Source organism: Phaseolus vulgaris, chromosome 2, assembly GCF_051622355.1.
Source record: "Phaseolus vulgaris cultivar YP4 chromosome 2, ASM5162235v1, whole genome shotgun sequence".
Classification (NCBI taxonomy): domain Eukaryota; kingdom Viridiplantae; phylum Streptophyta; class Magnoliopsida; order Fabales; family Fabaceae; genus Phaseolus; species Phaseolus vulgaris.
The window spans coordinates 27,160,683-27,188,205 of record NC_143499.1 but is presented as its reverse complement, the minus strand read 5'-3'; the positions used below and the strand labels follow the sequence as shown (position 1 = coordinate 27,188,205).

Sequence of the window (27,523 nt, the reverse complement as noted above, 5' to 3'; positions counted from 1 at the left end):
TGTGTTTAAAACAAACAGTTGTAGGATACATGAATTTCGAGGAAACAAATTCTTGATAAATTAGATCACTCGAGTCGTGTCATGCTAAAACTTGAAGGATAAGTCAATAATGGATTTCATGATAGATAACAAAAATATAAAAAAATAAAAAAATAAATTAAAAATAAAAAATGAGATAAAAAAATTTACGTTACTCTTTGTATAATTGCTAAAATTTACAAAGAATAATAGTTATCTATATATGTATATGAATATTTTATATTTTTACATAACCAATTATATAAATACATAATTGATTATATAATAAAATTTTGATGATATTTATAAATATAATTATTACATTAAATATATAATATATTTTTTATTATAATAAATTTTATTAATATTTATATTTTTGGTATAATAAAATAAATAAAATTAATTATATAATATAACATAATAAAAATATAATAATAAGAAATGTTAAAATAATATTTTGATTATTAAAATAATAATAATAACAATAAAATATTAATAATAAATTTATAAAATGATTATAATAATAAAATAATTGTAAACAAAATAATAAATAATAAAAATAAATAAGAAAAGTAATAATAAGAATAAATAACAAAAGTAATAATAAGAAGAAGAAGAAGAAATTTGAGCTGAAATAATAGAGAAAGTAAGTGGACATGTCGGTGTGATTGCTATGCAATTAATATGGTTGGTTTGAGTTGACTCATCGAATGAACACTCTTCGTCAACACAAGCAAAGACAAAACTTTTATTGCCATGGCCACCAATTCTCAATTCAATAAATGATCACAAAATTCTTATCATTGTTATCACTCTCCCCGTACTTTCTTCTCCACAACTACAATCATCCAAAAACCTCTCCTTTCTGCAAATGGCCGAGGCTTTACTGGAAATCGTTATTGAAAATTTGGGATCTTTTCTTCAAAACCAACTTGCAACTTATTGGGGTGTTGAACAGCAGACCCTGAACCTTTCCAGCAATCTCACCGCAATCCGTGCTGTCTTCAAAGACGCTGAGAGAGAGCAACTAAGAAAGCATGCTGTGAAGGATTGGCTGCAAAAACTCACAGATGCAGCATATGTGCTGGATGATATCTTGGATGAATGTTCAATTCACTCCACAAAGATGCACTCTCATGATGGACATGCTTCATGCCTATCCCCTCTCCATCCTAAGGACATTCTCTTTCGTTTTCATATTGGCAAGAGGATGAAAGACATCACCCAAAGATTTCATGACATTCATGAAGAAAGGCTCACGTTTGAATTACGTGTGGGTGTCACAGAGAAGCAAGCAGTGAATGATGAGGATGATTGGCGCCAAACTGTCTCTGTGATTACCGAACCTATATTCTGTGGCAGAGACCAGGATCAAGAGAAAATTGTGAAGTTTCTCCTGGAAGATGCTAGTAACAGTGAAGACCTCTCCATCTATCCCATAGTTGGTATGGGTGGACTTGGCAAAACAACTCTTGCCAAGCAGGTCTTCAACGATCACGGGATAAGTAAACATTTTGACTTGAGAATTTGGATCTGTGTTTCAGATGATTTCAATGCGAAGAGAATACTGCAATCCATCATAGAATATGTCACTGGTCAAAACCCCAATCTCCATACTTTAGAAGCAATGCGGAAAAAGGTTGAAGAAGCATTGCAGTGCAAAAGGTATTTACTTGTTCTTGATGATTTGTGGAATGAAGAGCAAGAGAGGTGGAAGGAGTTAAAGGGGATGTTGCAGTGTGCAAGGGGAGCAAAAGGAGCTGCCATTTTGGTCACCACTCGACTGCAGGAAGTTGCCTCCATCATGGGGACACATCCTGCTTACCATTTGAAAGAATTGTCAGGAGACGACAGTTGGTCATTGTTCAAACACCATGCGTTTGGACAAAACAGAGAACAAATAGAAGAGCTCGTGACAATTGGCAGAGAGATAGTCAGAAAATGCGTTGGTTCGCCACTTGCAATCAAAACACTGGGAAGCCTTTTGCGTGATGAAAGTGAGGTAAGCCAATGGGAAAATTTAAAGGAAAGTGAGATTTGGAATATACGTGAGGAAAATTCTATTATGCGTTTTTTGAAACTGAGTTATTCTAATTTGGAGTTGTCTCTAAGGAGATGTTTTTCTTTTTGTGCAATTTTCCCCAAAGATTTTGAAATAGATAAGGAAGATCTAATTCATCTCTGGATGGCTAATGGATTTATTAAATCTGAAGGAAACGTAGGAGTGGAGGATGTTGGAAATAAAGCGTGGAAAAAATTATACCGTAGATCATTTTTTCAAGAAGCAGAGTCTGATGAGTTTGGTATGATTAGAAGTTGCAAGATGCATGATCTATTTCATGATCTTGCCAAGTCTATTATGGGTGAAGAATGTGTGATTATTGAGAAAGGAAGGTTGACTCAGTTGCCAACTAGAGTTCACTATGTAAGCTTGTCAAATTCTAAGGTGTCTGTTGATATTACTGCTTTCAAGAAAGTTGAATCCCTGCGGACTTTTATAGATTTTGGTAATAAATGTCTGGTGCCATCAACCCATTGTCTCCGAGCATTATGCACACGTTCTTCTCTGTTTTACCCACTCAAGGATTTAGGACATTTGAGATACTTGAGTTTGAATTGGGGTTCGGGAGCAAGCTTAAATAACATAATTTGTCAGTTGCCGAAATTGCAAATATTGAAACTGCAACATCTCAGTCAACTTAGGCTGCCCAAAGAATTGACACAATTACAGGATCTAAGACATATTGTGCTTAATAACTGTAAGTCAATATCAGAGATGCCTCCGAATATTGGCAAGTTAAGGCATCTAAGAACACTGAACACTTTCGTTGTGGGTTCAAAGGCAGGGTGTGGGTTAGCAGAGTTGCATAGCTTAAAGTTGGGAGGCAAGCTAAGAATTGAAGGCCTTGAGAAGGTCCCCAATGAATGGGATGCTAAACAAGCAAATTTGATTAGTAAGAAGGACTTGAATATCCTACGCTTGTCATGGGGTGGTAGTGCTAATTCAGAAGGTAGTAATGTCAACGTTGAGAGAGTACTGGAAGCCCTACAACCTCCCTCAACTCTGAAGAGTTTTAGGATAAATGGATATCCAGGAAGACATTTATCGAGTTGGATGAGAAATGGGGGAGTTCTGAGAGACTTGGTGGAAGTTATACTCTTGGACTGTGACAACTGTAAGGAGCTTCCTCCACTTGGTAAACTACCACACTTGAAAAGGCTAGAAGTGGGTGGAATGAAAGATGTGAAGTGGATAGATGGTGAGTCGTATGATGGTGTGGAGGAGAAGGCATTTCCATTGTTGGAGAAATTGAGTGTGGAGAAATTACCAAAATTGGAGAGGATGTTGAGGGAAGAAGGAGTAGAGATGCTCCCTCGTCTTTCTCAATTAAAAATTGTTGGCGTCTCCAACCTTAAATTTCCACGTCTTCCTTCTGTTAAGAAGGTATCTATTTTCGAAGCTGCTTCCTTGATGGAAGGGGTTGTGGAGAATATGCCTTGTCTAAAGACCTTGCATATTATAAGTGTTAGAGGAGTGGTGGCATTACCCGACCAACTCAGCGGGTTGGGTGCACTACAGGAACTAGACATTATTTCTTGTGATAGTCTGGAGTATTTTTCAGAACACGGGTTGGAAGGTCTGACCTCACTTAGAAGTTTGCGTATTTCCAACTGTGAGAAATTTAAATCATTATCTGAAGGTGTGCGACATTTGACATGTCTAGAGAGTTTGTATATCAGGGATTGTCCAGAGCTGGTGACTCTACCAAGCAATATGTCCCAACTAACTACCCTTTGGAATGTCAGAATCTCTAGTTGCTCCACATTACCCTATGGCATACAATGTGTCCCCTCACTACGAACTTTGTATATAATAAATTGCAAATCTATTTCATTGCCGGAGTGGATGGGAGACATGACTTCCCTTCAAAAATTAGAGATTTGGTTATGTAGGGAGTTGAGGTCAGTACCGAGTAGCATTCAACGCCTCACCAACTTGTCTTCTTTAACTATAAGCGAATGTCCTTATCTGAAGAAGCGGTGCAAGAGGGAAACGGGAGAGGATTGGCAATACATAAACCACATTCCAGAAATAAAACTCCTCCCACTCTATGAGAAAAAGATTTCAAGATTTAGTGGTAAGTGAATGATTGTATCATTTTCTTTAATTTCTCCTTACTGTGTGAGTCTCTGCATATATTAATGTTCGTAATTGTGTGCAGAGAGCTCATGGAACTGCTTCAAGCAGCCATCAAATGACTGACCAGTAGCCGAGGTAGATAAATTTATAAAATGCAGATTTGAAATATCCCTTATATTATTAATGTGGTTCACAAATGTGTTACTGCTTTCTTCAACTAGTCACCTGTTGCTCTTTGAGTGATATATGTAAAAAGAATTGTGTGATTCTTCGTTTACCTTTTCCTGCTTATCCTTTATCTATGTTTACAGCTTTTTCATTATCGACTAGCGTTTATCTATATTAGACAATAAAAAAATAGTAAGTATTTTCTTATAAATTATCTGTTAAATAATTAAGTCAATTAGATAGGAGAAACAGTTTTAAGGGATAGGTCACAAGCTAAGAGCACCCTTCTCACGCTTGCATTGAGGATGTGTTTAGTTGGTTTGTAAGCTCAATCCTGCTTCTATCAATCTGTTTTTTTTTTTGGTTTAGCTATGTATCAGTCGTTGCAGGTTAAGCCTCTTTATGGTTGCTTAGTGGTATAATCAGGTTGTGGTTTGTAAACAGGTTGGAAAACCCCTAAATATCTTCTTAATTTAATTTATTTATTGTTAATAAAAAAAAAGGAGAAATAGACTATATGAATAATATTATTTACTTTTATTTAGGGTTTATATTATCTATTTTTTTCTAAGTCTTCCACAATAATGAATCATGCCTAAAGAATATGAAGATGGAGAGGCAGAAGTAATTTGATGTTCGTTTGAGAAAACGGATTCTAGTTTAATATTGTTTTATTATAAAAACCAATATGTTTTTTTCCATCATATATTTTATGTTGATACGAATAAATAAAGAAAATTAATACAAATAATTTATTAAACATAATAGTCAATCTAATAAACATGTGGACTCACCACTTGTGTTTTGAGCTTTATGTTTAGGCTAATAGAAGAGTGGGTGAGTATAGTAAAAGAGTGGATGTAAATTGTAAAGTGACTCACCATTTGGCATGGGAACCATGAGTATGAGTATGACATGAGAAGCATGAACATTCCTTAATAGAGATAATCCTCACCAATTAAAAAGTGATAATTTTCAACCTTTCATTTGAGAGGAATCTCTCAAATAAGAGGAAGACACTTGTCAACCTCTTATTTGAGAGGATAATGAGCATGAAACATGTGACGTCACGTGTCACCTCGTCATTCGATAGTTTTTAGGACAAATCTCTTATAAATAGGAGTTGTACCTCTCTTATAAAGTTTAACTTGGAATTAGTAATGAAATGCTGCTTATTTTTTGTCATTCTACTTGTTTTTAAGTTCTCCATAGGTTAGTCTCCTTCAAGACTTAGCATATACTCTTTCCTAATGAGTTTGTCTCACCTCTCACTTTCACAAATTCCTAACTCTATTTCAATCCATGGAAACTCTTCTTGAGTTTCTTTAATGTTTTGACTCCTCAAATCTTCATCATTAATCCAAAGAAAAAATTACAAAAATCACTATTAGAAAAAAAATATTTTTCCATCATAATCTAAGAAGAAGAAATGATAAACAAACATGAAAAAGGTCTTAAGAAAAAAATGTTGTATAGATATAATTATAGACTAATATTTGTTCGTACTTATCAAAATTAAATTGATTTTTTTAACATAAATTTAACAAATTACATATTAGAACCTAAAATTTAAAGTTTCATAATAGTTTTCATTTAAATTTTTTTAAAGTTGACAAGTAAATAAATTAATCCATTTTGTCTAGTTATTGACCCACTATGTTAGCAAGCTAAGTGTGACAAGTTAATAAGTGGAACCACTCACTTTATCCAATAAGTTTAATTTTTCACCTCTACTTACAACATCATCATCTTTATGATAACAAATGTCACCACTTTTATGTTTATATCACCTAAACTATATTATATATATATAATTATTATTACAAATGTCACCACTTTTATGTTTATATCACCTAAACTATATTATATATATATATATATATAATTATTATTTAATTATAAATTGGGAGTAGATTTTTTTTATAATAAGATTTTCTTTAAGAAAACATTAATCATAATCTCACATATATAAATATAAATGTATGTCAATATTTTTCATCTTTATAATTATTCATAGTATATTATAAAATCATATAAGTTTCACACAATAAGAGTTCTACATCATAATATAGAACTATCTATATATTTAAATACTTTAAATTCTTCATGAGATTCTATATAATATTTAAATATCTCTTGAAATATTTCTTAATAATTCTTACTTAGCAGGTTTGTTTTGCATATACTCGTATAAAAAGTCCATATCAAAAGAAAAACACATAAATGAATGAGGTCTTTGTAAACCTTAAATATCAATTTTAATATGCAATGTAAATAACGGGGTTTATGACTGGACTTATAACCATAATAATGGGGGTCTATGACTTGAGTTATAACCATAAGGCTTAATCTCATTTATCACACATGGATCTATATTCCACTTTTGATGATCTACTTTGAACATCAAAAGTTACTTGGGAAGTGATTAGGTAATTGAGTATTTCCCATCAAAAGCATTGGTACAATAATAATTATTTTTCTTGAGAATTATGACCATCTTTTAATAAAAAGATATATATACTGACTACCTAACATTGATGATGTTCAGCACGTATGGGACAATTCCAAGTTTGCCCTATGAATATCGTAGTCCAAGATTATATTCTGAACTATCCAGATATTCACCTACTTGGTAACTTTTTAAACCCCACTCAATTCTTACCTTTCATCCCCCACTGTATCAAATTGTGACTTTTCAAATACAAAGACTCATACATTAACATGGTCTTAACTCAATGCGAAAATTTTTATGATTCTTTCTTCTCAACTAACATATTCTTTAAAACTTTTAAGAACCACCTAACATGATGATTATGGTTAAGATATGTCACATTTATCTTAACAATAATCTATACACACCATTGAAACAGATACAAACAAATATAAAAATAATAATAAAGCATACAAACTAATTTCTTTTATCTAAACACATTAAATAAAAAAATTATTATTATTTTTACTTTATTTTTATAATTACTATATATTTCTTTGAATTGAAAAAAAAATTATATTACAGGAAAATAAAATAATAAAAATATATAATCAAATAAATAGGATAAGTACATAAGGTATAAATAAATAAATAACTACAACTAATGTGTAACTGTAGATAAAATAAATAAACAAATAGGATCAATGTTTAACTGGTTATACAGAAAATAATTAAGATCAATGATAAGTGTAGATAATAAATAAATAAATAGAATTAATGCGTAATTAGAAATAAATAAATAGATATAATATATAACTAGAGATAAATAAAATAAATAAATATAATTAGTGTGTAATTATAGATAAATAAAATAAATATAATGGAAGATAAATAAAATAAATAATAAGACCAATGCGTAATTAAATATAAATAAAATTGTTATATAAAAATAAATAAAATAAATAAATAAATAAGACCAATATGTAATAGAAGATAAATAAAATAAATAAATAAATAAAACATAGTGCGCACTACAAGAAAATCATGAAATAAAAATCAATTTGTAGAAACCAAAATAATTAGTTGCAATAATAACTAAATTAGAGATCATTTTAGAAACTAAAAAGAAATTTGGTTTCTAAATTAGTTCCTATTATTTTCTATTATGGTTAAATAGTTTTTAAATTGGTATCTAATTAGCAATAAATATTTTTCCTACAGAAACAGAAACTAAATAATTGGTAGTTAAAACTTTAGTTGCTAATTAAATACCAATTTAGAAACTATTTAACAATAATAGGAAATAATAGAAACTAATTTAGAAACCAATTTTTTTTTAGTTTCTAAAATAGTTTCTATTTTAGTTCATATTGTAACTAATTATTTTGATATCCAAAAATTGATTTCTATTTCATGATTTCATTGTAGTGGCGAGAGATAAATAAAAGAATTTAAAATGTGTAGCATGTGATATATAAAATACATAAATAGAATTAATACGTAACTAGAGATAAATAAATAATTTAAAGTACATGAAATGTTAATAAAAAATTTATTAAGATTAATATAAAAAAGTTTAACATTTAAATAAAATCAAAGCTCCAACCAAATGTGAAGATTTAAAATTTCTTGTTCCAAATCTCCATTCTCTCTTTTATCTCTCTCTCCTAACTTCTCATTCTCCTGGTCTTTCCTTCACCTCTCCACCTATTTATAAATCAAAATTTAATTTAATTTTATAAAATCATGATAACTTTCATTTAATGAAAAAATTCCTTATTATCTTTTATCTTTTATTTATTTATTTACTTTATTACTTCTTATCCATTAGATAGTTCTTTTAGACAATTATTTTTTAATAATTAAATATTATATTTTTGTATAATTAATTAATTTAATTTTTTAATTTAATTTTTATTTATTTTCTTTAATCATAATAATCATTTGAAATGTGTATCTCACTCCAAATCTCACATTGGCCAAACTTTTATATTTGTCAAATTTATCTTTGAATATGATTTTTGTGACCAAACTTACTGCATTGTTCACTTGTTTTCTTATCTTATGTAACATTTGTCCCATATTGGATGTCAGAACTTTGAAGATGATTGATTCCGTAGATGAGGTGGATGACTTGTATTTCCTCACAGAATCTCCTCCTTACACTCTTAGTGCTGTGATCCTGCTGCTTATATTTCACACTTTCATGAACTATACTCAAATAAGATTAAGGTGCCTTAAACACCAAACTCTATCTGTATGTGTAAGACATGTATTATAAAACTTTCTATAATGCAAGATTATTTTCTTTAATCTTGCTTTTCTTTAATCTTTCTATAAAATTTATCATATTTTATGTTTAGTCTTTTATAAATATACTTTTGTTCCTACTGGTCCTTGATAAACTATTTTCTTATTTAGTCTTTTTTTATTGTCTTTCATAGTTTTGTGATAACGTGACCCTTAGCAACACGTCATCACTTAAATAAGACCAACAAGAATATTTTTATTTAGTCCACAACAAAGTATATTTTGTATTTAGTTAATCCAATTCTTGTCTATGATTATGTTGTCTTAGAGATAAAAACAAAATACTTAATAAAAAAATGCAAAATTATCTACCAACTTGAGGAATCAATGCAGAGTAACAATTCAACAATTAAATGGATTGAATAAAAACTTGAATCTAATTAAAAGAAATAAAATATATAAACTCTAAATAAAAGGAGACAATACTATTTGCATATCTCTCATTGATTATTGATTATTTTTTTTTACAAACAAAATACTTGGTCATCTGATGGATAATAAAAATTATCAATAAATGAGAAAAACCAAAACAAAAATAAAACTTTTTTATGAAATACTAAAATGAGTGAAAAATTATAAAAGAAAAAAGCCATGTAAAAATATAAGAAGGATGGAAAAAAATACACATATACGCATGTCAGACTTACTATGTTTCAATTAACAACAACGTCATTTAACTAAAATAATTAAAAAAGACATTTAATAAACATGCTACTTTAAAAGAAACATATATATTATTCAGATTGGGTTGTCAAGTTTTCATATAATAATTAAAATTTTATTAAAATTTTAGTTATACTCGTCATTTTATTTTTAATTTTTTAGTGTAAGTTTTCTACACCCAGCCTTACAATATACAGGTTAAATGAGTTTTATTTGTAATCTTTGTGAGCTAACCTTTATTATCAATATTAATACAATTCAAAAAGAATTTTTATCAGTTGTACATGAGTAAATTGTTTTTATACAAATAGATATTAAAATAACTGAATGTATCTTTATGAAAACAAATTAACTTATTTAAATGTAATTTGTAAAATTTAAAGTTCATTCAAAATGCATACTACAGAAACAAAAAAATTATATCATGTAAAACAAAAAATTGTATCATGCAAAATTTGTGTGGATATAGACTTAGCACAGAAGAGAGACTCATTGGTTATCCAACAACCCCACCTTTTTTTTTCATTATAGAGTAATTGCAGTACACACAAAAAATGTATACTAACATCTATCAAATTGCTGATTAAAAAAAATATCACATAGACACAAAAGTAGAAAAATAGATGCTTAAACATCGACTATGATAAAAAAAAAGATGTTAAACAATTGAGAACCAAATTTAAAATGTTTAAGGACTGACAATAATCTTGAGTTCGTTTCAAAATAATTTAACAAGTTTGGTAGGAAATTAGACATTCAAGGAATCTAGCATGTGAAGACAAAGCATTTCAAAACAATTTAACAAGTTTTTGTAAGAAATTAGGTATTCGAGGGAATCTAGCATTTGAATACAAAGCATGAACAAGAAATGAGATTCCTCTACAGAGAGACAAGAATAAATAAGTTAGAGCATAGAACAAAAAAGTCTTGTTTAGAAACAAGAGAATATATACTGTTTTAAATATATTAGCATGCTATATAATAAGCTTCTAATATGTTCTAAAATAAAGTAGTTAAACGTCATAAATTAATTTAATTAGTAGTAATTACATAACTATTCATTATTACATGAAGAAAGAGAGTTGTAACTTTGTATTTTACCTTCAAATTTTAGCCAACTACTCCCATCCCCTCTAAGATTAGCTGTTTGACTTCTCTTTCATACTTACATAACTTCTACAAATCACCTTCACATCCTATAAATAAGAGATTTATCTAATCTATTCTTTATACATTAAAAGAAAATAATTAAATAACAATTAAATTTACAAAAAATAATTAGTCACTATATTAACTATAAATTATATATTATTTTAGAAGTTAAAAAATTATTGATATGTAAAGTGGTTTCTATTATTAATAAAAAAAATATAAAATATTTTTAAATTGACATTTAAACTATCTACCAAGATATTATTTACTAATATTTTAAATTATAAATTAGTCTCTAAAAGACTAATTTAGAATATAAAGTAGTTACTAGTTAAAACCTAAGTAACTGATAGTTAGATACTAATTTAGAAACTATTTTATAAATTTTTATTAATAATATAAACTACTTTAGATACCAATTATTGTTTTAGTTTATAAAATGGTATTTAATTTAGTTAATATAGTAAAATTATTTTGATATTTAAAATTGATTTTTATTTAATGATTTTCTTGTAGTGATATTTGAAAATTATGAAATAAGTTTTGTCTTGACAGATTCAGTTTCTTGAAAATTCAATTTTATTACTTAGGTTGAAAGTGAGTGGTGAGTGTTCTTTGTTAAAAAGTAATGACTTGATTAAATTAAGAGGGTGGGTGAATTGGTTTCCAAATACTTTTTTTGTTTAAAAATCTTTTTTTTTAAATTCTTTTAAAACTTCTTTAAAATATAAAAAAATTAATGCAATTATAAATGAAAGTAAGATTGATACAAATAATAAAAAATACATTTATAGGTGAAAGTCAATACACTCTAAACATATATTAATCTTCATTCTGAATTTATGATGATGTCTAACCTAAAAATAAAGTTAATTAATAGGGTGATATCAATTCTTTAAATCACTTAAGTTAATACATTTATCTTTTCATTAAACTTACACTATAAGAAAATCATGAAATAGAAACCAATTGTTATAAACCAAAATAATTATTCAATACTAAAGAGACCACTTTAAAAACTAAAAAAAAATTCTAAATTAATTTCTATTATTGTTAAATAGTTTCTAAATTGATATTTAATTAATAACCAAACCAAAGTTTTTCTACCAAATTTAGAAACTAAATAATTGTTATAAAAAAAAATCAATAAAACATATTAAGAAGGAGAAAATTCTTTAAGCTGGCAAACAAAACTATTATTATTTTGACTTAGAGATGAATCATAGATGAGATAGAATGTGATAAGAATAGTGAGCAGATAAGAAAAAACCCCCATAGAGATAACTTATACATAATTTCAAAAACTCTTTTCCCCTAATTTTGATAACTTACACATAATTCTGTACTTTTATTTTATAAAATATTTTCGACAAAAGTGATAAATATGTTGCGGAAAAAGTTGGGAAATTTGAGCTGAAATAATAGAGAAAGTGAGTGGACATGATGGTGTGGTTGCTATGCAATTTATATAAACACTCTTCGTCAACACAAGCAAAGAGGGGCCAGTTGCCAAGGAAGAAAACAACAACTTTTATTGCCAATTCAATAAAATGACTCATTGTTAGCAATCATCCACAACCACAATCATCCAAAAAATACTCTTCTTTCTTCCTATGGCCGAGATTTTACTGGGAACCGTGATTGAAACTTTGGAATCTTTTGTTCAAAACCAAATCGCAACTTATTGGGGTGTTGACCAGCAGACTCAGAAGCTTTCCAGCAACCTCACCGTAATCCGTGCTGTCCTCAGAGACGCTGAGAGAGAGCAACTAAGAAAGCATGCTGTGAAGAATTGGCTGCAAAAACTCACAGATGCAGCATATGTGCTGGATGATATCTTGGATGAATGTTCAATTCACTCCACAAAGATGCACTCTCATGATCGACATACTTCATGCCTATCCCCTCTCCATCCCAAGGACATTCTCTTTCGTTTTCATATTGGAAAGCGGATGAAAGACATCACTCAAAGATTTCATGACATTCATGAAGAAAGGCTCACGTTTGAATTACGTGTGGGTGTCACAGAGAAGCAAGCAGTGGATGATGATGATGACGATTGGCGCCAAACTGTCTCTGTGATTACCGAACCTATATTCTGTGGCAGAGACCAGGATCAAGAGAAAATTGTGAAGTTTCTGTTGGAAGATGCTAGTAATAGTGGAGACCTCTCCATCTATCCCATAGTTGGTATGGGTGGACTTGGCAAAACAACTCTTGCCAAGCAGGTCTTCAACGATCACGGGATAAGTAAACATTTTAACTTGAGAATTTGGATCTGTGTTTCAGATGATTTCAATGCGAAGAGAATACTGCAATCCATCCTGGAATATGTCACTAGTCAAAACCCCAATCTCCATACTTTAGAAGCAATGCGGAAAAAGGTTGAAGAAGCATTGCAGAGCAAGAGGTATTTACTTGTTCTTGATGATGTGTGGAATGAAGACCAAGAGAAATGGAAGGAGTTAAAGGGGATGTTGCAGTGTGCAAGGGGAGCAAAAGGAGCTGCCATTTTGGTCACCACTCGACTGCAGGAAGTTGCCTCCGTGATGGGGACGCATCCTACTTACCATTTGAAAGAATTGTCAGGAGACGACAGTTGGTCATTGTTCAAACACCATGCGTTTGGACCAAACAGAGAGGAAATAGAAGAGCTCGTGACAATTGGCAGAGAGATAGTCAGAAAATGCGTTAGTTCGCCACTTGCAATCAAAACACTGGGAAGTCTTTTGCGTGATAAAAGTGAGGTAAGCCAATGGGAAAATGTAAAAGAAAGTGAGATTTGGAATACACGAGAGGAAAATTCTATCATGCGTGCTTTGAAATTGAGTTATTCTAATTTGGAGTTGTCTCTGAGGAGATGCTTTTCTTTTTGTGCAATTTTCCCGAAAGATTTTGAAATAGACAAGGAAGATCTAATTCATCTCTGGATGGCTAATGGATTTATTAAATCTGAAGGAAACGTAGAAGTGGAGGATGTTGGAAATAAAGTCTGGAAAAAATTATACCGTAGATCATTTTTTCAAGAAGCAAAGTCTGATAAGCTTGGTATGATTAGAAGTTGCAAGATGCATGATCTATTTCATGATCTTGCCCAGTCTATTATGGGTGAAGAATGTGTGATTATTGAGAAAGGAAGGTTGACTCCGTTGTCAACTAGAGTTCACTATGCAAGCTTGTTAAATTCTAAGATGGTTGTTGATATGACTGCTTTCAAGAAAGTTGAATCCCTGCAAACTTTTCTAGATTTGGGTGATATTGGCTTGGTGCCATCAACCCATTGTCTCCGAGCATTATGCACAACTTCTTATTCGTTGTTCCCAGTCAAGGATTTAGCACATTTGAGATACTAGAGTTGGAATTGGGGTTCGGGAGAAGGCTTATGTAACATAATTTGTCAGTTGCCCAAATTGCAAATATTGAAACTAGAAGATCTCTTCCACCTTAGGCTGCCCAAAGAATTGACACAATTACAGGATCTAAGACATATTGTGATTGATGACTGTGATGTAAAAGAGATGCCTCCGAATATTGGCAAGTTAAGGCATTTAAGAACACTAAACACTTTCGTTGTGGGATCAAAGGCAGGGTGTGGATTAGCAGAGTTGAATAGCTTAAAGCTGGGAGGCACGCTGAGAATCGAAGGCCTTGAGAACGTCCCCAATGAATGGGATGCCAAACAAGCAAATTTGATTGGTAAGAAGGAGTTGAATATCCTACACTTGTCATGGGGTGGTAGTGCTAATTCAGAAGGTAGTAATGTTAACGTTGAGAGAGTACTGGAAGCCCTGCAACCTCCCTCAACTCTGAAGTGTTTTGTGATGAAAGGGTATAAAGGGAGACAGTTATCGAGTTGGATGAGAAATGGTACATTTCTGAGAGACTTGGTGGAAGTTAAACTCTTGGACTGTAACAACTGTGAGGAGCTTCCTCCACTTGGTAAACTACCACAATTGAAAATACTAGACGTGGGTGGAATGAAAAATGTGAAGTGGATAGATGGTGAGTCGTACGAAGGTGTGGAGGAGAAGGCGTTTCCATCGTTGGAGAAGTTGAGGGTGGTGAATTTACCAAAATTGGAGAGGATGTTAAGGGAAAAAGGAGTAGAGATGCTACCTCATCTTTATCAATTAAAAATTGATGGTATTTGGGAAGTGGCTTCCTTCATGGAAGGGGTTGTGGAGAATGTGTCGACCTTGGATATTATACGTATTAAAGGACTGGTGGTATTACCCGACCAACTCAGGGGGTTGGGTTCACTACAAGAACTATTGATTGAATCTTGTGATGATTTGGAGTATTTCCCAGAACATGTGTTGGAAGGTCTGACCTCTCTTCGAAGTTTGAGAATTAGCAACTGTCAGAACTTAAAATCCTTATCTGAAGGTGTGCGATATCTGACATGTCTGGAAAGTTTGAGAATCTGGTCTTGTCCAGAGCTGGTAACTATACCAAGCAATATGACCCAACTAACTGCTCTTCGGACTGCCGTAATCGGGGGTTGCTCCACATTACCCTATGGCTTACAATGTGTCCCCTCCCTACAGACTTTGGTTACAATCGATTGCAGGTCTACTTCATTGCCGGATTGGCTGGGAGACATGACTTCTCTTCAAAAATTAGAGATTTATAACTGTGAGGAGTTGAGGTCAGTACCGAGTAGCATTCAACGCCTCACCAACTTGTCTTTAACTATGAGCGATTGTCCTTATCTGATGAAGCGGTGCGAAAGGGAAACGGGAGAGGATTGGCAATACATAAAGCACATTCCAGAAATACAACTCGCCGGAGTCCGACTCCGAGAGGAAAAGACTTCAAAATTTTGTGGTAAGTGCATGATTGTATAGTTTTCTTTAATTTCTTCTTACTGTGTGAGTCTGTGAATACATTAATGTTCGTAATTGCGTGCAGAGAGCATCCGGCGATCATCTCGCTCATTGAACTGCTTCAAGCAGCCATCAAAGTAGATGAGCAAATGACTGATTCCACGTCCCAGTAGCCGAGCTAGAAAAATTTGTAAAATGCAGATTTGAAATTTTCCTTATATTATTAATGTGGTTCACAAATGTGTTACTGTTTTCTTCAATTAATCACATGTTACTGTTGCTCTGTATAGCTTTGAGTGATATTGGTGGATGAATTGTATATATTGGTGCTCAGTTTAACACTGCCCTCTATGCTACAATCTCTCAAAATATCAACTTAAGTATTTTCTTTTTTTATTTATGATACCTTTAAGTGCCTGTAAGCAAAGGTGCATTCATAATGTACATCATTTATTTTTTATTTCTATGTAGTAGTGCTCAAATGTATGTTTTATTATTCACTCAATTGTTTATCGTTGTATTATAAATTAAAACAGAATTAAGAAAAAAAATATAAAACTTTGTGATTGATTTAATTAATTATAATAAGTTAAAATTATTTTTTTAATTAATAAGTTTTGTAAAATTATTATTTTGTCATTGTGTTAAAAAAATTAGAATGAGAGTTGATTACTTATTTTAATATTACTCTCGTTATGATACGAGAATTCGGTTAAAAAATAATTATAAATTGTTTAACACTGTGCTTACATATAAAAATGTAGAAAATATATATTTAAAAAATAAAAATTAAAGATTAAATAACATAAAAAAATTCAAGTTAAAACCGCAATCTAAATAAGTGTATATTAATTTCAAAATATGTACATATACCCGGAAATTTTACTAAAATGGTGCAGTTTTGTTTGAGATTTACCGGACAAATTCTGAAAAAAAATACGGGTAATTTTTTATCAAAGTTGCGAATGAGTTAGGCAAAATCAATTAAATTTATTAATTTTTTTTTATTTTTTTTAATTAAAGTTGTCAATCAGTTTAAATAAAATTGGATACTGATTGATAATTTAGTATATTTTATCTCAATTAACGTTATCAATTAACGTTATTAATTTTTTTTAAACAAATGATAATTCATATTTTTCAAAATAAAAATATATAGTTAAAAAAATTATTTATAAATAATACGAAAATTTAATTTTGTTTTATTTAAGAAAATTATATATAAAGTTGAAGAATTAAAATGAACTTTTTTACAATAATTTTAAATAAATTGAGTTAAAAATGATTTGTTTGATAAATTAAAAATATTTAGTATTTTTAAAATATTGTTAAAGTTAAAAATACACTTAAAAAATATGATATGATTTATGTATAAATTTGTAGATTATATAATATATGAAAGTATAAATTATATAATATGTAAAAAGTGATAATATACATATAATAGGGCGACATTTTAAATTGCGTCGGTTTGGTCCACACATAAGTCGTCGCCTTTACATCGGCCTGGCCAACGTAATTGGTGTCCGCTTTGCATGGGTTTGGCTCACACAATATGTGTCGCATTCACTGGCCCATGCTAATTTTCATTTGTGTCCATGGTTTTTTGTGGGAGCGGTGACCCACGTAAATCCGACGCTTATGGTCGGTTTTTGCTGTTTTACATTCGTTTTTGGCCCACGTAAATTTGTATTTTTATTATAGTGTTTTATTATTTTTCGTGACAATAATAAAAAAATGGTCTCTATAATTAGTTTCTAAAATAGATTAAAAGTGACTAAGAAAATGGTTTCTAATTACATTTTTAACAAGAGACTAAGAAAATGGTCTCTATAATTTTTTATTCTTATTATTAGCTACCAAAAAATATAGTATGTAATTATATTATAATTTTTATTAATAATAGATACCATTTTAGTAATCAATAATTTTTAGTTTATAAATTGATATCTAAATTATTTATTGTAGAAACTATTTTTTTTAGTTTCTAAATTAGTTACCATTCAATAATTTTCTTGTAGTGAAGAAAAATTAGTTTTAGTAATATACATGTTCATCACTAAATGTTATAAATATGTCACTATTAATATATTGTGACAATAAATTGTCTGTGACAAATCACTAATAAATTTATGTAATAGTGATACATTAGTTGTCACTAATAATACTATGTAATAGTATTACAAGAAAAAAAATTATATACAAAAATAATTCCATATATGGCCACATCCACTCTTAAAGAGAGGCGAGACTCAAAGTTAAGTTCCTTAAATGACCAAAGAAATTTTAACCATTACACCAATCAAGTTTTGTTGTCATGTTATAATTATTGTTATAATTATTAGTATGATTATCAATATTAATATAATTAATAATATAAAAATTATTAATAATATTCATATATTTAATATCATTTATATTATTAATTTCATTAATATTATTATTATTCATATTAGACATCTCACGAAAACAATTGCTTCAGTTTTAGATATTCACAAACATACAAAGATGAGTTTTTGAGTAATTTTGAGGAGAGATGTAATCCTAGGGTTACATATGTGATGAATCCATCTAAGAAGTACAAAAATAACAGTAGTTTATCTTCAAGTTTACTTTAAAAAACCATACATTTTTTATAATTTAATTTAAAAAATATAATTATCTCATTATAAATAATTTTAAATGTTACTCAAACTTTTATATTCTTAAAAAATATTTATTTTTCATAATCTTTTAATAAAATTATATATTTTTAATTTTTTAAATAAATTTATAATTTTTTATTTTAATAAATGAGGTTACATTTTTATATATTTTTAATAAAGTAATCCTTAATTATCTTATTTTATTTAACAATAAGCGTTGATTATATATTAACTTAAATATAATTATATTTATATTTTATTATTTATTTAAATATATTACAAGGTCCACAATAAATTAATAATTATAATTAAATAATTGTATATTATATATTATGATGTTAATGACAAACTTCATTGCATATTTTTGTAAGACAATATTGATAAACCTAATTTCAAAGAGAATAATTGCATTTTTCTCATAATAAGCCTAAATACTAGAATCTTCGTATCTTAACTCTGAGATATTTGAAGATATATCTTCTTCTTTCAACATATGTGGAGATAACTGACTAAATTATAAGTTTAAAACTTATTTTTGAATATTTTAACTAGTTATAACTAAAAGCTTACAAATAGAGATTGATTCATTATCCTCTATATTTATGCATTTATACATAATAACAAACTTTGTACTTAATCATTTATATTTTATAATTATATTTATTTTTAGAAAGAGATAAAATTTAATAAATAGTACAAGTCTATATCATTTATAAAGTATGAAGAAAAAAGAAGAACATAGTCAAATAAAAATAGTGTTAAATTGAAAAAAAAGATAAAAAAATTGTTGACCGGTGAATTATGTACTTTTAATTATTTATTCTATAATTTCATGAATTCTGATTATATGTTTTTTTTTTCACTTTAACACATTAGTTGTATAATTTCTTAAATTGTTAATGTACCGGCCGATACCAGACGAGTCAGTCACTCGGTCTCAGTGACCGACCGATCGTGTCAAAATAAGTATTGTAATTGTAAAGTGACACAATGAAAGTAAAATTGTCTCTTTAATAAAAGATTATGGGTTCAATTTAAAATAGAAAAAAATTTAATATTTTTTTCACAATTATTAGTGATATAATAATAATGAAATTAGTATTATATGATTTTTTATATTAAATAATCATTATTAATTTATAAAAATTCAATAAATTTTTTATTAATTATATTTTTATTGAAAGAAAAATAAATTTATCATATGCTATTTTACATTAATAAATAATTATTTATAACATGTATATTTTTTATTTTTAATAAAAATTTAGTGACAACTTGAAAATATTCCCAAGTAATATACAAATAGTGACAACTTAAAATATAGTCATAAGTAATTACAAATAGTGACAACTTAAAATATAGTAACAACTAATATACAAATAGTGACAACTTAATTTTTTTCATAAGAAAGAATTTATGACATATTATTATTGATACAAACATTGCGATAATTTTAAAATGGTATAGTGGAAATAATGAATTTTTTTCATTAAAGAGTTTTGAGTTCAAATATAAAGTAGAACAATTATTTTTTAACTTTTTGTGACAAATTAAAAAAATAGTCATAATTTTTATACTTATCACTATTAATTATATTATCATAAAATGAAACTAATGTTAGACATGTTTTAACAAACTAATAATTAATAATTTATCATTGATAAAAATAACTATTAATTTATAAATATTTAATAAATTTATATTAATTATATTCTTATTATAAAAGAATATTATACATTTTTTTAGTAATTATTTATTATGTGTTCTTAATCTTTTAATATAATTATTATGACATTTCTTAATTTTGTCACTATTATGAATAATATTTGTGATAAATAAAATGAGTAGTCACAAATAGTGACAAATTTGATCTTTATCACTAATTTTAATATACTTATTGTGATATTTTTTAGTTTTGTCACTATTATAAACAATATTGATAATAAAAAAAATAGTCACAAATAATATATAAATAGTGACAAATTTTATATTTATCGGTCATTAAAACTAATTTTTTTTAGTAAATAAATGATAAGTACTCCTATTTTCCATCGATGTAATCGCCATTTTTTTCTTGATCAGCAAAGAATTAATAAATTAAAAAGAGGACACTTCAGGGGTGTCCTAACCCGTATACATAAAACCATTCACCAGAAAGCACATATAAGGCTCACACAAACCTACTAAAAAACCAGATACACTTTCTATAAAACTTTTGAGACCAAAAGCACACTTTCCAGCAAAGTGCCTTTAAGCTAAAAGACCAAAAAAGTTGTTGGCTTCAAAGTTTGATGGAGGCAAAAGGACAATTCCTCCCATCCAAGTTCCAAGATTCCCCACCGGTGCCTATTGGCAATGTGATAGCAGCAGCACACCAATCCTAGATGTGTTGGACAACATCCACTCTTCCAAAATCCAACATAGGAAAAATCTGCACACATAAAATCAGAAAACAAGCTCCTGCAGCAACAAAACCAGCTACCTCAAAGCTCAAAGCTGTCTAATTAGTTGTTGCAGACTAGAGATTAATTATTGATTTGCTTAGCTCAAGTCGCACGTTGCTTCAAAGCAATAACAAGACACATACACCCTATGCCACTATACACTAGACCAACTGAATCACAACACCAGATCAGGCAGCAGCATAAGTTGTTCCAACATCAACCCATACCACACTAACCTACAGCAAAACCCAGTCAAGGCCAGACAACACCTTCACAACTCAAAAGAGCAAAACAGGTTCAAGATTGGGAACTATTACAATGGCCTACCCCCTAGGTATTAAAAGAGCGAGAACCACTGTATCCACCCTCCAACTACCTGCCTTTTATATTAGTATATGAACCAACTAAAATTTGTCATTCAAATGTATTGCAAACTACAGGTAGAGGAAACCAGCATCATCAAATTTTCCTCCCCTGCACCTAACATCCCATTCTGAACAAGTTTACTCCTCCTTGCCACTAGTTGGACCAAACTAGTAGAAAACCAGCCCATACTAGGCCTCTCTTATGCTGGCTCAGAAGCCTACTAGACTCATTTAACACCAACAAAACCAGCAGCTCCATACTTGCTAATTATGCATAACACCATCCTTGCATGGGTTACCTTGCCTCTTCCACTTTCTCCAACTTGAGCACCAAGCTGCAGGATAGAATGAGATTGCGTGGGCACACAAACGCCTCTATTCCATAGCCAGTAATCCATTCTTCCTTCGACCTTCCTTGTTATTTTGTTAATTCTACTGGATTTCTTACAGTTTTAAACAAACCATTAACAGTCATTACACCATAACACCTTCCATTACTTACAACACCTGCTCCTTTAGCACACCAACAACCTGCACTCTCTCTAGCCTCAACACTAGAGATCCTCTTGGACCAGACAACCCCTTTGAACTTTCTGTCGAGCCTCTCTTATGCTTTTGTTAACAACTCCTATGTTTTTACCCCTGTTCCTGCAGCACCTAAGACCTCTCCTAAAAAAAGTACACCTACCAGCAACCCGTTACTTGAAGCTTCTAATACAGATAAGTGGGTTTAGGACCCAATCAGCCAGAGAATAGTTACAGCGGTGACCTCTGTGCTTTAACCATTGCCATGATTTGAGTTGAGCCATCAGGAAAGTCTCTTCCACATCAACAACACCTTGTTTGAACACAACAGAATTCCTATGCTCCCAAATACTCCTCACTACACACGCCCAAACTCCTTTCCACAAGAGATTCTGTTTACTACTCACTTGAGGCAAGCAGAAATTTTCAAAGTGCATCAAAGGAACATTGTGCTGCACAAACGAAATGCCTATCCATTTGAAGCACAACGTCCACACATTCTCGGCGAAGGGACATTCTAAGAAGATATGATGGCAAGATTCCTCATTTGCTTGACATAACTCACATAAAATTGTGTTTAACAACACTCCTCTCCTCCTCAAACCAACTCTAGTTGGGATTCTACCTAGGAGGACTCTCCAAGTTGTGGTTATTGTATTGGGGAAGGCTTTGATTCTCCACAAATACTCAAACACTTCCTAGTGCAGACTTCTGGCCTGTTTAGCTAAGCAGTCATATGCAGAATTGACAGAGAAGGACCCCAAACCATCACACCCCCACATCTGAACATCTTTCTGATCCTTTAACAAGCTTACCCGGGATAAAAGTTGGACAAGGTTGGTTTCCAACAGGGTTTCCCATTCAAACCTATCCCTTCTCCACCTTAAATTCCACCTCCATGCGGCTCCTACCCACTCCCCGACCTCAATCACCATTAAACCCTGGTCTAAGGATAGTGAGAACAGTCTAGGGTAGAGAGATTTGAGATTAATATTGTCAATCCATACATCCTCCCAGAAATTCACTTTCTCACCACCTCCTACCTTCCATACTAGCTGGTTATGGAACCACCCTCCTCCTTCTCCCTCTGTACATACTTTTTGCAGATCTCTCCACCACCATGATTGGAATTTCACTGGACCAAGCGAACGATCCAAATTCATCCCATACTTTGAGACCAGTAAGTCTTTCCACCTCCCCTTTTCTTCCGACACAATCCGCCATCTCCACTTGGCGAGGAGGGCATAGTTGAACCTCCGAATATCTCTGATCCCCAACCCACCCTCCTCCTTCGGTTTGCATACATCTTCCCAACTGACCCAAGATATTGACCTCTTCTCCTTCCCCCATCCCCACAGAAACCTCTGTTGAATACTGATTATGCTTTTATATACAAATTCTGGCGCTTTGAAGATAAAGAGGTAGAATAGCGGAATCGCTGAGATAACCGATTTGATTAGGCATATTCTTCCTGCCATTGACAAAAATCTTTCTTTCCAAACATTGAGTCTAGCTTTAAGTTTGGCTAACACGGGTTCCCAAAACTTCACCTTCCTTGGGTTCCCCCCCCACTTCTAATCCCAGACATTTAAACGGGACTCCCATATGGGCACAACTTAGGGTCTTTGCATAGCTTAACAAAGCGAAGCTATCCACATTTACACCTGCAATCTTTGACTTATGAAAATTTATCTTTAAACCTGATGCTAGTTCAAACCCCCTTAGAATCGCCTTCACGGCAACCACATTACTATGAGACGCTTCACAGAGGAAGAGGGTATCATCTGCGAATTGCATGATGCTAAGCTCCCCCTCTTCTCTACCAAACTTAACTCCTGATAGCAGGTTGGCCTTATTCGCTTGCCTGACTAACCCAACTAGGCCTTCTGCTACCACAATAAAGAGGAACGGGGCAAGTGGATCACCTTGCCTCAAACCTCTTGAAGGTTTGAATTCCTCCGTTGGGATCCCATTAACTAATACAGACACTGTGGCCGATTCCATACAACCTCGCATCCACATCACCCACTCGCTATGAAAACCCATCTTATAGAGCATATCATACAGAAACTCCCACCTCACCGAGTCGTATGCTTTTTCGAAGTCCACCTTTAAGCAGAGACTGCTCCTCCCACACCTTCTAAGATCCTCTACCACCTCATTGGCCATGAGCACACTGTCCAAAATCCCTCTCCCCTTTAAGAAAGCAAATTGACTTTCATCAACAACAGAATTCAACACTTTATTTATTCTATCAGCCAGCACCTTTGCAATAACTTTGTATATAGCCCCCACTAAGGAGATGGGTCGATATTGCTCCAACGAGGAGGGATCCTTCACTTTTGGTAGCAATGCTATGAAGGATGCATTACATCCCTTAGGAATAGACCATGTTTCATGGAACAAGGCCAAGGCCTTAACAAACTTGTCTTTTATAAACTCCCAACTTTTCCTGATAAAGTTGAAGTTGAACCCATCGGGTCTAGGGCTCTTTGATCCTTCGCATTGTCACACCGCTTCCTTGACTTCATCCTTCTTAAAATTAGAAATAAGTATCATGTTGTCTTATGGGGAGAGTGTTTTAAACTCAACTGCATCAAGCCTTACCCCAAAATCCCTTGTTGCTTTGAACCTAGTCTCAAACATCTTCTTTGCTTCTACTCGAACCGTACATGACTCCTCACACCACTGACCCCCAACCTCTACACCTTTCACTTCATTTCTAAGCCTTATCCATCTCAAGGAAGAATGGAAAAATTTGGTGCACGAATCTCCATACTTGAACCAGCTAACTCTTGCTTTTTGGCTGATAAGAGAATCAATCTTTCTGTCTACCTCCCCTAGCCGGTTCAGTAATTCCAATCTTTCCACCCTCCCACTTCCCACCGAACCTCCACCCATATCTTGGTTGTCAAAGGCCTCGATTTTGCGCAGAATACCATTTTTAATGGTATACAGGTTGTCGTACACATCTCTATTCCAGATTTTTAAATCCCCTTTGAGCAACTTCAACTTATCCTTAAGGTTCAAGATAGCATTCCCTTGGACTGAATAGGATTGCTGATAATTGCGTAATTTCAGTAATATTTCATATTAAAATATAGGCACTTATGAGGATTTATTGCTAATTTACATATAAAATAATCCCTAATTTATGAATTTATACCTTTTTACATTTTTATGAGCTTTATTTGAATAAGAGCATTTTATTCACAAATTTGGTGTTAATTGCAAATTTCTAGGGAAGATTGAAGATTTTGATTAAAGATGAATGATTTGAGCTAAAATAAAAATGGAAGGTCCTAGAATGGAAAAAGATGTAAAGAAAGATTGTGCCTTTTTTATATTTTATCATTTAGCCCATTAGCGCGACACAGTAAACAACCTAACCCTAGAAAACTAGGATAAATAGAGGGCTAGAGGCTCAACCCTAGTGTGCCAGATTGAGAGGAAAACACCATAGAGTGAATTGTAACCCAATTGGGAGAATGGAAGGTGCTAGAAGTATGCGTAGCTAATTCTACCCTTTGGGGTTTGGAGTAATCTGCTCAAACTCTTATGTATTGAGGTGATATCTTATATATTAATATTCAGTTTAATTTTTCGTGACAAATTGAGAATCTTAAATCTGATCGGGAGGTATTTTTAGGGTTCAGACCTAAACAACAATACTTAACATATTTGAGTGCTAGGAATAGACTTGAAATGTTAATTTCTATTAAACGTCTGATCTTCGTTCTAAGTTGTTCTTATAATTATGCGAGGGATCGATAGTTAGGGGACATTCTTAAGGATTTTATATGCGAGGAATCGATATAAATGATTTTTATACGGGCATCAATTTCAATCAAAGGACTAATATTAACATGTTAATCAAAATACATGAGGGTGAGAGAGATGAAACCTAATCCCTATTTTTCCAACTTGAAACAACCAATTCTTTGTCTGTTTTCTTATTGATCATCGGCAACCCAACCACTTTCAATACACTTTTAATTGTTTTGTTCTATATTTAGCGATTATTGTACTTGATAATTCACTGTTCCTTGTGGGATCAATATCCGTTCTTAGGGACAATTATTACTTCTGACAAAGCGGTACACTTGCCGTAAAAAGTCATCAAGTTTTTGGCGCCGTTGCCGGGAACATATTTGAATTGTTGAGTATAATTTCCTAAATATTGTAAATATTTTAATTGTTTTGATTTTGTTTATTTTAGATTTAATTTGATTTTAATAGATTTGCTTTTTTAAAAAAGAAAGTTGTTTTTATTTGTTTATTTTCTTTACGTTATTTATTTTAGTTTATTTTTATTTTATTTTGTTTTGTTTTATTATATTTTATTTTAGTTTTTTTTTAGGATTAGTTTACGAAGTTTTATTAGGTTTACGTAACTGTTATTTATTTGTTTTATTTATATCTTATTACTAGTTTTAGTTTTTATTTCTACGTAAGCTAATTAGTTAGAATATTAGTTAGTTGTTTACGTTTTTAGTTTTATTTTTATTTTTTTTATTTTATTTTTAAGTACGTTATTTTTTGTTTTTAGTGTTTTCTTTTATTCTGTTTTTAGTTTTTATTTTATCTATATTCTTTTTTCTTTTTTTTTAATATTTTTGTTATTTTTCTCTTAGGGTTATTTTAGTGTTTTATTTTATTTTGTTTGTATTATTTTTATTTTCTTTTGCAGATTTATTTTAATTTGTTTTTATTTTTATCTTCAAATTTATTTTGGTTTTTATTTTGATATTTTTTTTTAAAAAAAGAAAAAATATACTCTGTTTTTTTTTTCTCCACTAATATGTTTTAGGGTGAAAGCAACATGACAGAAGAACAAACACCACGAACACTTGGAGATTATGTCATGTACCAAGGACCAAGGCATTATTCTAGTATCGCAATACCTGTTACCGCTAAGACCTTGAAAATAAATCCCAATTTTCTCACTCTCATCATTACCCATCAATTCAAAGCAATGGATCATGAGAATCCATGTTCACATTTGTCTACATTTTATGAATTGGTGGGAACAATGGGCTTTCAATCATGTGATATTGAAAATGTTTATATGCGCTTGTTTTCTTTGTCATTGGCAGGAAAGGCTAAGGATTGGCTCAGATCACTTCCAAATCAGAGTCTCACTAGTTGGAAGGATGTAGAGGAAAAATTTCTGCAAAGATTTTTTCCAATTTCTCTCTACATCAAAGCAAAGTCTGAAATTTCTGTGTTCAGACAAGGAGCAGATGAATCATTCTGTGAGACATGGGAAAGATTTAAAATGATACTTAGAAAATGCCCAAATCATGGGTTTGAAGATATTGCTCAACTGAGCATATTTCTCTCCGGTCTCAGATCTGACACAAAGATGCTCCTAGATGCTGCAGCTGGCGGCACAATGATGACTCTTGATGTAGAACAAGCGACAAGGATTATTGCTACATTGGCGTCAACTGATTATCAATCCCAACATGATAGACAAAATACTCAGAAGGAAGGGTCGTTAGAAGATGCACTCTTGGCTCAAAATAAAATTCTGACACAACAAATTGAGCAACTAACCGCACAAATGGCTAAATTGCCCCAACAGTTATATGTTGTGCATTCATCTCAAAGCCAGAGTCACTCAATCATGTGTGATTTTTGTGGAGGTGGTCATCCTAAAGGTCACTGTTCTTATCTGAACAATTCACCTGAAGTTGAGGATCCATTCATGCTTGAAAGAATGAGTAAAGTTGAAGAAGCCCTAACAAAGCTTGTGATAATGGAAGAAAATAGCATGGCAACAATCAGGAATATAGAGATCCAAATGGAAAAAATGGCCTAACAAATTAAAGA

At 31.2% G+C, this 27,523-nt stretch overlaps 1 protein-coding gene and 2 pseudogenes across 3 annotated transcripts; 2 read left to right on the top strand and 1 right to left on the bottom strand.

The window, feature by feature from the left end:
• Positions 1–762: 762 nt before the first annotated feature.
• On the top strand, positions 763–9,178 carry LOC137811163 (putative disease resistance protein RGA4). Of its 2 annotated transcripts, XM_090298463.1 has the most exons (3): positions 763–4,157; positions 4,242–4,294; positions 8,853–9,178. In XM_090298463.1, the coding sequence occupies exons 1-2, from the start codon at positions 890–892 to the stop codon at positions 4,280–4,282; spliced, it is 3,309 nt and encodes a 1,102-aa protein (XP_090154589.1). In that variant the 5' UTR covers positions 763–889; the 3' UTR covers positions 4,283–4,294; positions 8,853–9,178. The 2 variants fall into 2 exon arrangements, with proteins under 2 accessions (XP_090154589.1, XP_068468894.2); XM_068612793.2 differs by lacking the exon at positions 8,853–9,178 and having other exon boundaries at positions 4,242–4,436.
• A 3,181-nt stretch (positions 9,179–12,359) lies between these two features.
• On the top strand, positions 12,360–16,048 carry LOC137811161 (putative disease resistance protein RGA4; annotated as a pseudogene). Its single transcript, XR_016518581.1, has 2 exons — positions 12,360–15,710; positions 15,795–16,048. The product of XR_016518581.1 is annotated as a putative disease resistance protein RGA4 (transcript).
• Positions 16,049–26,892: 10,844 nt separating this feature from the next.
• LOC137813187 (small nucleolar RNA R71) lies at positions 26,893–26,998 on the bottom strand (annotated as a pseudogene).
• Between the last annotated feature and the right edge of the window lie 525 nt (positions 26,999–27,523).